General features: G+C 42.3%; 1 protein-coding gene across 2 annotated transcripts; it reads left to right on the top strand.

Annotated features, from left to right (window-relative positions):
- Positions 1-4,612: 4,612 nt before the first annotated feature.
- LOC127413082 (neuronal PAS domain-containing protein 4A-like) lies at positions 4,613-10,678 on the top strand. 2 transcript variants are annotated; one of them, XM_051649934.1, is made up of 8 exons: positions 4,613-5,093; positions 5,550-5,713; positions 5,880-5,982; positions 6,092-6,392; positions 6,505-6,614; positions 6,856-6,991; positions 7,081-8,864; positions 8,991-10,678. In XM_051649934.1, exons 1-8 carry the CDS (start codon positions 4,919-4,921, stop codon positions 9,017-9,019), a joined length of 2,802 nt encoding a protein of 933 aa, XP_051505894.1. In that variant the 5' UTR covers positions 4,613-4,918; the 3' UTR covers positions 9,020-10,678. The 2 variants fall into 2 exon arrangements, with proteins under 2 accessions (XP_051505894.1, XP_051505893.1); XM_051649933.1 differs by having other exon boundaries at positions 7,081-10,678.
- Positions 10,679-11,217: the final 539 nt, after the last annotated feature.

The following is an 11,217-nucleotide window of genomic DNA, read 5'->3' as shown; positions in this document are numbered from 1 at the left end:
GCATACATGCCTGACCAATGCATTAGATAATTACATTTACATTTAGATTATTTGTATTCCAATTGCAGGCTATGATATTGAGAATATACCAGCACATAGACTATGTTGGTACAATGTGCTGGCCTCTCCTTCTTTTAAAGTACACCCCATACCCTATTCATTACCTCTATCTCTATAGACTGCTTCAATCCTTCCTCTTCTTCTCTTCTCTCACTTTAGCTCCAGCAGGAGTGGGAGGTGTTGCTAGGCGACAGGTTAGCTCCTTTCTTTCAAGAGGCAGAGTGAAAACTTTGATTCTCTCAGAGTAAAAATAAACAGCAGTGCGGAAAGAAAGAATCTTGAGATAGAAGACAAGCATACTTCAACAGCAGAAGTGACCACTGACATTTTGTTTCTAATTAAAGCATTTTTTGCAGCTTCTTACTCTCAGTGCATCCTTTACTTCTCAGCTGGATTGCACTCTTGCAGTTCTTACAATGCGCTTTGGTGGAAATGGAGAATTAAACTTTGGACAGATGACTTAAGAATTCTCTCACCATAATGTCTATGGCCACAGAAAGTGGGTCCAAATATGTATTCAATTCTTCTTGTAAAGTATGGAATGATGGGTGATATCATATTATATTTTACCCTCATTTAATATCCATCCAAAGTAAGAGCTCTCTCAATGGGTTAAAAATGATAAGAATACTTAGCTAACCCCAAAATAAAATGATGTCAGTATTTACTCAGATGTTGTTCCAAATCTTTCTCCTGTGGAACACAAAAAGTTTTGAATAACTTCAGAAGGCCTGGAATATAGTGCATGAGTCATCTGGGACACTTTTTTCCCCCTCAGTCCACATATAAATCAATGGTCATATAGGTTTTGAATAACATGAGTGACCTAATTTTCATTTTTAGGTAAACTATTCCATCAATTCTTAACCTAAAACACACATTTGAAACTTCACTTCCTGCAATGTTATTTTTATCCACTACCATTTCAGAGGCTTCAATTGGGCACAGTTACCTGAGTCGTGCTCTCTGGGCACAGGCTAAATGACACCTTCCTGTCAGCAGGGACATACTGCTAACAGAAAGGGATATCATACTGGGCATCCGCCTGTGCCTGCTCCTCTCACCATTTACTCACATCCACCAGTCAAACATTGAATTCCTATTTTCCGCCCCCTGAAACCCACAAAATCCAGATTGTGACATAAGGACCACTATAAAAAAAAAAGTGTGGGGATTTTATAATATACTGTATGCTGATTTCTGTCCGACAGGATCCATTACAGAACGCCAGGACCCAAGGTTTTGAATGATGCTGGGGACATTTATGTCCAACAACTCTTTATTTTCACACTTTTAACATAGTCACATTTTAATTTATAATAGACGTGTCTCAGACATACAACATCAATTCAGAGCAAAATGCTTCAGAGTTTAATGTGCTTCAGTAAGAGCAAACTTGTCCAATAATTAATTTTATAAACCATGCATTCTTGACATAAAAGCAAGACTAAGATACCTTACTAATTGAGTCACACACATAAGCAATAATGTTAAAGAGTAAAGTCTCAGGGGCCTGGGTAGCTCACCGAGTATTGACGCTGACTATCACTCCTGGAGTTGCGAGTTCGAATCCAGGGTGTGCTGAGTGACTCCAGCCAGGTCTCCTAAGCATCCAAATTGGCCTGGTTGCCAGGGAGGGTAGAGTCACATGGGGTAACCTGCTTGTGGTCGCAGTTAGTGGTTCTCACTCTCAGTGGAGCAATTGGTAAATTGTGCGTGGATTGCGGAGAGTAGCATGAGCCTCCACATGCTGGGAGTCTCCGCGGTGTCATGCACAACGAGCTACGTGATTAGATATGTGGACTGACTGTCTCAGAAGCGGAGGCAACTGAGACTTGTCCTCTGCCACCTGGATTGTGGTGAGTAACTGTGCCACCACAAGGACCTACTTAGTAGTGGGAATTGGAAATTCCAAATTGGGGAGATAAAAAAATAAATAAAAAAAATTTAAAAAAAAATTATATGCATATATATATATATATATAATGTGCATATAATTTATTATATATATATATATATATATATATATATATATATATATATATATATATATATATAAAGGAGTAAAGTCTCAGAAGGAAGCAGTATGATTATCCTAATGTAGAGAACAAGTTATGAAACTTCTGCAGTATGCAGTGGTGTCCACCTTATGGACCAGATACTAAAAACTAAATGATTAGAATTTCCCATTCAAGGGTACACTTTGACTCTTTGGGTGGGTGCTCAAGGTAACCAGTTAAAAACAAGTTAAGCTCAAATCAACAGCATTTGTGGCATAATGTTGATAACCACAAAAATGAATTTAAACAAAAATTAAGGTTACAGTAAGGAACTTAAAATGGAAGTGAATGGGGCCAGTTTTTAGAGGGTTTAAAGCAGAAATGTGATGCTTATAATTTTTGTAATCAACATTATGCCACAAATGCTGTCAATTGAGCTTAACTTGTATTGAACCTGGAATATTCCTTTAACTGTACTGGCATTAACTGTTGTACTGGCCCTGTTTGAAGATAGCAAATAGCAGGGGGTAATCATACAAGCTATTCCTTAGAAAGCCACACAAAAACCCTTGCACACTTGGGTGATTCTGATTTGCCCTGTGGGCCTGCTGAACAGAACACCCCACCAACTATTTTAAGAGGTGAAATATAACAAGTGATCCAACATACATTTGTTAACTGGTGACTATTGAGAGAGCTTAATCATGGATGGTGCACTACGATTACAAAGCATAATAGGTATAAGTTTGATCTTATACCCAGCATCTGTTAATGCATGATTCTGCCACTGAATACGATTGCATCTTGATCAGTATAAATTATTGAATATTTTTCTCTCACAACAAAGGGACCTAAAACCACAGCTTCAGTTTGATTAAATTCTGCATGAAATTCAGACTTAATCAGTCAATAGTTAATAGTCTAGGGGGCCTACATAACAGGACATTAACTCTGATAATGAGATGCTGAAGGCAATTTAAGGGCCCTGTGTATAGCAACTCTCTTGGGATTCTTTTGTTTTCAAAGTGTCTTCCTGATATTCCCACTAGGGATGGATGACCGACCGACCGACCGACCGCCACCCCCCCCCCCCCCCGGTGATTATTGTTTGAATAAATATTCTTCTCCAGATTTAAATATCCAGTAATGGCTCCTGGTTATTTATCATGAGTCAAAAAGCAGGAATCACCTCGATTAAGAGCATAGCAAAGATAACACTGAGAAAACTTTCCCGAAGGCACTACTAGGGTTTCTATAAGTTGCTAAAAATAGTTCACGTTCACCGCACTTCGCGAGCTAATCGAAGGGCAGAGGCATAGTGAATCCTATGCAACTTTTAAGCGGAGTAATTTTGGCTTCTCGGATATTCCGGAGAGAACAACCTGTGCAGAACAGAGATAAAAAGAAAACATGCACAGAGGCGTCAGTAGATCACGACCTATAAATAAGCTATTCTAGTGTGTTTTAGATCAAATAATGAACATATCTAAATTCGGAAGGATAAACGGAATCACACATGCACTAAATTCATCACCGGGCATGATGGATAATCGCTATACCTGCTGTCAATTTAATGCGTAAACTTATTGAATCACTCAGACTGCACTTAAATTCATATTAAAGCGATATCTTGCGCTGACTGATTCGGACTGATCTACTTACGCACACAAACTCCTTAGACAAAATTAATTACAACTGCTGTCCTTTTGTTTACTCGCTCCACGTTTCCCTTATAAGGAGAGGGAGCAATAATTTATGTAATCATTTCAGTGTTCTAGGTTACGCAGCTGTCTGGTTCACTGGGGCACTTGCACCGCTGCATCTAGAGGCATGAATGCTTATCATCATTTCAAATAATTTCACACAAACACACAACAACATACTGCAAATATTTATTCTGTAACCACACAGCTTTTCAAATATATGGAAACAGGCTCTGATATGATGCAGTGAGGCATGAGACAAACAGCACTAATCCTAGTCAATGTCAGACATCGTATCCTTGCGTCAAAAACCTTTCTGCATCCATGAACGTGCAGTGCAAGACATTGGAATGCAACGCAGGAATCATATTCTGAATCATAACTGAACACGATCGTTTGGTGCTACACAAGAGGATGTGGATTCAGAGACTCGTTCGTATGCAGCTCAGTAACAGAACCCCCCTCTCCCCAACACGTCTATACACCGGAGTGCGGTGACTCCGTCTACGTTGCACTTTCAGTCTCCGCCCATTGCTCGGTTTTGTCCAAATCGGGCTTTTTGCGTCGCCGGAGCTCCCGATTTCAAGCCAACGTCATCAATGGAGAGAGGGGATGCTGACGTTGGAGCAGAGTCAGAGCGCAAGGATTGGGAGGGGTGATAGGAGTGAGTTTCAGCATTGCTAACACAGATTTGAATGGTATAAATGCCCACCCTGTTACTCCATCCCCCCTCCCCACTCTATCTTTTTTACGTCGGTGTTGGCGCGTTGGGAGCCCCCCTACACTGGTGGAGCCTCAGCCTATATAAGTTACCGGCTTGCAGAGTATCTCCACCAGATTTACAGACTCCCGACATCTGGACGAAAGACGGCTTCAGCGGCAGCCGACTGACTCTAACTCCGACCCGGAGGAGAGATCCATCCAGTCTCCGGTCCGCGACCTGAGCCAGGCGCTGTGGCGGAACCGCGGGGGAACACCCGCGAGAAGCATGCGAAAGGAGAAGCGAAGCCTTCCTCTGGACATGTGCTGAGATGACACACCAGTGAAAACAACTTAAGAGAGAGCTAACAACACTTTTCAACACTTTTCTCGACTCGCGCTGTAGTCAACACTTTCAGCTAAGATCAGAAGAAATCCTCATCGTCAATAACCATAATGTATCGGTCCACTAAAGGAGCGTCAAAAGCTCGGAGGGACCAAATAAACTCGGAGATTAGGAACCTGAAGGACTTGTTGCCCATCTCCGATGCGGACAAGTCTCGACTCTCCTATCTTCATATCATGTCGCTAGCCTGCATGTACACGAGAAAGTCTGTCTTCTTCACTCAAGGTAAATATAATTTAAGTATCTTTACAAAAATAGCCGAGTAGTATTCTAAAGCGTGAAATTAGAAGCAGATTTTAAGATCTGAGTTTGTGTTGATGTGTTGCTGCATTTTACGCTATTATTGGCTCGAGCCGCGAACTATGCAAGTTACAGCAACAAGTGGATGTATAACTTGATTTTTTACTAATATCTGAGCCACTTGTCTTTGTACAAATACAAATACTTTTGAAAAATACAACTGTATTGAGAGCAGCGCTTTAAAATGATATTGCTCTCCATGGTGCTGAAAAACACGAGCGCTGTCCATGGTGCTGATAGTGCGATTGCATTCAGTGATTGCTTTTACGTCATTATATTCAGTTTCTAAATAAAGGGTAGTAGTTTCATTCATTGCTTTAACTCATTATATATCTGATTAAAGGGTAGTAGTTCATTCAGGCTTGAATGTACTTTTTTCAGATACAGCTGAATCGAGCACTGCTGAGGAAACTGTGGGACTCCTCTCATTTCATGAACTGAATGAGCTGGTACAAGTGATGCCAGGTTTTCTGCTGCTGTTGACCGGAGAAGGGAAGCTACTGTATCTGTCAGACAACGTCTCTGAACACCTCGGACACTCAATGGTGAGCTGGAGTCTGAGTTTGAGAAAAACAGTTATTAAATCTTTAAATAACATTAAATCTTTATAGACTTCCTCTCTCTTTCATCTCAAGTTATATGAGTCTATTTATTAACAACATAAGTGGAAGAGGCAGTTCACTTATAGTTAATTCTCTTTTGAATACTTAGGTTGATTTGGTCGCTCAAGGGGACAGTGTGTATGACATAATAGACCCCATGGACCATTATATTATGAGGAGTAACCTAGTGCCTCCAGCTTCACCGGACACAGGTAAGACCTTTGAAAAAACACCGTCACCACACAAATACTTTATCTGAGAGAAACACAGATAGATAACATGAGATATTCAAGTGTTCATTATTTTTCCATCTTTCTTTAGATCGCTTGTTCCGCTGCAGATTCAATACCTCCAAATCAGTGCGTAGGCAGAGTGCAGGCAATAAACTTGTTCTAATCCGAGCCCACTGCTTGTCACAAACCTCCAGTCAATCTTCCCCAGGATCCTACTGGACTTCCAACCCAGTGTGGGTATGTTTTTGTGCTCCTCTGGAAGCTCACACATCACGAACTGGAACTGGCCCTGAAACACCATCAGCTCCTGCACTGGAAAGCAGCTTCTTCCTGCCATGTTTCCGTTCTCAGCATAGCAGTGACATGAGACTACAGGAGGCACAAGACAGGTAAGGTTAAATACCTGGACAAATTACGTCCTAGTACTGCACTGATAAAAAGTTTACAGATGATCATGGAAAGATGAATATTGTCTTACATTTTGCCTTTTTGAACTTTCAGTGTGAATGTTTATTTGGGTCTGAATGTGGAGACTTTGCGCTCACACTCCTGGTACAGCTTCCTGCATCCTCAGGATCTTACACATGCCTCTGCACAGCACTGCAGTCTGTGTGAGTATCACTCCTGAATGATTCAACACAAAAATATTTTCAGCTACATTTGCTTGGTTAGGCCCAGCATGATCACACTTCCACCACATAGTTGCCTATCAGGGTTTGACACTCACAGTGAGCAATACTCAGTAATACATCTTTGCAATGAAGAAACAAAGAATATGAGAAAATATGACATAAAATCTCATGATAAGTTGAATATGTTTTGACTTACCACTCCTTTCCTTTTCCCACACAGTAAGAGAGGGAGGAGAGGGCAGGGCTGAGATGGTGGTTCGTGTAGAGACTGCAGATCACTCCTGGGTCTGGCTTTACATGGTCCTGCAGCTGGATACTGGGGAAAACCCCATTGTCAGCAGCAATTTTATCATCAGGTAATGCTCAGCCTGCTTCTGTCAAATCAAGTCTAAAATGTTAGCTGAAATAATGTCACTAATTATTTGTTTCTTTAACTGTACCACAGTGAGACAGAGGCTTGGTCAGTCAGACAGCAGCTGAGCTCTGAACAGACACAACTTTCCTTGGTGCTGGGCTCAAGCACTTCTCAACAGGAGAGCCTAAGCTTACAGAGTCCAGAAACACTCTCCAGCCCTGACCAAGTTTTCACACCAGGAAGCAGCGGCCTCTCTGGTCAGTCCTTTGACTTCAGCACGGCTGCATGCAGTGCGGGTTCCACAGAGGAGCAAGGTGGCAGTTCTTCACTGGAGCCCACACGATTGGAAAGTGGCCCACGTTCCAGCCTCTCTTCTTTGGAAGAGGAGAGCTTCTTCCAGCATGAGCCTATTGAACCCTTGGCCAGTCCATCTTCTGCATCATCTCCCATTCCAGTTACAGTTGCAACAGTGTCTGATTTGGACTTCCTCACTCAGAATATTCTGCTGCCACCATCATTCCAGATAGACCCCCCCCTACCGGCCTTGCCCCTTCCTCTTCCACCTGTGCCTACCTCCCAGGTCCAACAGACCAAGGAGTTTGTGTGTACACCCCCATATACACCTCAGCTAGGTGGAAGCAATTTTCCATTTGGGGAACCTCATTTCAGCTTTGATCCTACTGGAGCCACCTCACCGCCTCCACTTGCATCAACTGCAACTGTAACAACCACAGTAGCTCCATCTATTTCTCCATCTGCTCCATCAAACCCACAAAGCAGCCCACCTCCTCCAACAACAACACTTTCTACTCTGCTGCCACTCACTATAACATCTCCAACCACAGGAATTGTCTTCCCAGTAGAGCCTTGCAGTGTCTCACTCTATGAGAAGCTTCCTCCTACTCCTGACAGTCCAGGTGATGGAGACTGCATGGTTATGACTTTGCCAGAGGTCCGTGGACCACTGTATGTTGATGTCCTCCATGGACCCCTCCCTTACCCACCAGAGGGTCTCCTTACACCTGAAGCCTCACCTGGAAAACAGCCCAGCCTATCCTTTTTCTCCTCACTGCGTGAGAGAGAAAAAGAGAGAACAGAGATCTCCCTTTTAGCACAGCACATCAGCACACTAGCAGAAGGCTTCTATCTAGATCCACTCTTCACCAAGCTGGTTCCTTCCACCATCTCTCCACACCATCAATCTCAGTCTCTGGATTCTTTTGGACTTGATTCAATCCCACTGTTGGGTGAATTTTACCCACTCAAGTCTTGGAAAGGCCTGGACCTTCCCATTTTCCCTGATGATGAGTCTCTGTTTGAAGAGAGCATCTTAGAGACCCTTCTTCAGGACCTCACATCCTCTCCTACCCACTCAACAACACCCTCTTTCTCCTCTTCCTCCAGCCCTCCCTCCTCCCCCTCCACTCCTGAGTGCTGGTGCCCACCCCTGCACTTTGATGGGATCTCTGCTATGAGTGCCGGTCACTTCTGTAGCGTCCAATCGGCGCACTGTAACAATGTGGCCGGGCGAGGGGCTACTATGTCGCCAGTCAGCACAGGCAACATGGCAGATGGGAAGGCAGTAGGTGAAAGTGCCATGGAGACACAGGTAGCATCATCACCTCTTATCACAGGCATACCAGCATCTCCACCACTCCAGCTGACTGCCTCGCCTGCCTCCCCAGTCTCGGTGCCTGTCTCCTCACCTGTCAGCCCCACTTCGCCCGGCCTGCCCTGCTCCCAGTCCCTCCTTGAGGAGCTGGCCACCCTGGAACCCATGTTTGGGGCAGGTGCCTCGATCGCCCCTGACTTGGGGCAACAACCTGAGTTGTATCAACTCCAAAGTCATGCCCCGCAACAGTGCTTTCGCAAAGGTGAGTGTTGGTCTTTTGTTTTGTTTTTTTACTTATCACTTTCACATGTCTCAGTTGCAATTGTCTGGAAAAAATGTAGTATTTTTTCTAACATTTTCCCCTGTTGCTTCTTTTTATGTCTTACAGATGGGAGTGGAAGTGATTCTCCGTTCTAAAATAAGTCTATGACTTACTTCATTAAGTATGGCATATTGTCATATTTCATGGAGCTACTTTTGCTAAAAAAGTGAAAATTATTTAACTGAATAAATATATACCTAATGTATATAAGGCCAAAAAAGACTGGAACTTCCTCAAATCCATTAAGAGTAAACTGTCATGTTCACAATTGTTCATCTAATCATCCATTAATTTATGTTAATAATGGTGCAACCCTTTGGTAGCAATGCATTTTACAAGTCTTAAAAACAAGTCCTAACAGGACTATGAGTTATGTCTTTCTGCTATAATGTAACATGAACTTATATGAGTTACAGCTCTGACTTTGTAAGGGCAAACTGACTTACAGACTTGCATTTGTATTCACTTGTAGTGAAAAACTCAGTTGTGAACTTTAAGGACATGAAAAAAAAAAGATTCTTCAATATTTCAGAAAGAAACAACAGATAACTTATGGCTCAGTGCTAGTTATCCAGCATCACATACACAAAGTCCAATGTGTGGAAAGTATTCAGATTTGCACAATGGATCAAAAACTGATTATTTAAAAAGTGATCAGTTTCTAAATATATAAATTTCAGCACAGCTGATTCATATACTTTCTCCAATCTTTCAGCTCTTTAACTGTAATGTGAATGTCAATAATACTAATATATATGACAGAAATCAGACTACATTGGGCTTTCTGTTTGTGCATGCAATTCTTGGACATTTCTTTTAAAATGCGTATCAACCTGATGTACAAACATTTCTTTAATTTATGAACAAATTCCACTTTGTGTGCAAGACAAGTCAAGTTTTCACATCTCCTTGTGGCTGGAGGACTCAAGCTGCAGAGGACGCTGCCAGGGAGAGGGACAAAATATTGTGCATGGCTAAGCATGCATGGAAATTAATGGACAGACATGTTTCTAGCTACTACTAAGAGATGGAGTAACAAATCCCACAGCCAGCTACTCTGATCAGCAAGGCTAGAATAAATTGCACTGGACTTTTGCAGCATCAATATTTGTAATGCTTGCAATCTGTAGAAGCTCTTGTGTGCTTGGCACAACAAGAGGATGCAGAAATAAGAGAAACAGCACCTTTATTCAGTGAATACCAAGGTGACATCGTAACTTTGCTGTCAGCGGTGTGGAGTGGTGACAAAACTGTGTGAATGATCAATTCTTCTTTTTTGAGAGGGGTTAAAAATGAAGCAAAGTTTGTTTTACAAAAATGCACTGGAAAATAGGGATGGGGTTCTATTTCTATTCAGTTACTAATCGACACGGGTTGAGAATGGTTATATTCCCATGGTGTCGACATGCTAACGTAGAGTTGTCTACGGTCAAGTAAAGGATTGATTCCTATGTTCTAGCTATTTACATGCTAAGTTTAAAAATAAAAAGTATTTTATTGTATGTATGCTGTTTTACAAAATGGATGCTTGGTGCACATGCCTCTAGCTAGGCATGTTGCGGAATGGTTAAAAATTGTAATCATTTGTACATTTGTACAAACAACAGTCTGTACATATCAGATACATTTCTATCCTATGAGATAAAAACATCATTGACATTTGCTATTTATAAAGAATGAACATTGTGTATCAGTGTTCTTTTGTCTCGCTGATAAGTGTATTTGGATGTCAAAACAGAGGCATTTATATTAAAGTGCACTTAAAAGTACTCATGTCTCGGTTTCTCATTCCTCCTTATGCCTTCCATTGCTGACCACTGTTCTTTCATTGTTCCCATCCCTCCATCACCCTTGTCCCTGCATCCCTTCTTCTCAAAGCGTTCTGTTCACTCTTTCTCTGGAGTGTGGACTGCTCAGTAACAGCACTGACGCACGCACATGATGAGACGCTATCTGACTTAGACTGACGCACACACTTGACATAGAGGCGCTCACACAGACCGCCAGATTCCCGCTTTGACGTACACACGTACTGAATGCCACACGCACGTAGCCCCCCTCCCCGCTCTCTTTCTCTCAGCCCACACTCAATGTACCTGCTATTTTGACGTTGTATGACAGCGTTATAAGACTCCATATATGGGCTTTCCTGCTTAGAGGTACCAATTTTAGCCCCCTCCTCCCTTTCCTCACAGAATTCTTCCCAATAAGGAGAGAGAGAGAGAGAGAGAGAGAGAGAGAGAGAGAGTGTAAGCAAGGGAAGAGCTGTGTTGCTATGCTAATGAATTTAACG

This window comes from Myxocyprinus asiaticus, chromosome 22 (genome assembly GCF_019703515.2).
Source record: "Myxocyprinus asiaticus isolate MX2 ecotype Aquarium Trade chromosome 22, UBuf_Myxa_2, whole genome shotgun sequence".
Lineage (NCBI taxonomy): Eukaryota > Metazoa > Chordata > Actinopteri > Cypriniformes > Catostomidae > Myxocyprinus > Myxocyprinus asiaticus.
This window is presented reverse-complemented; position numbering and strand designations above follow the sequence as displayed.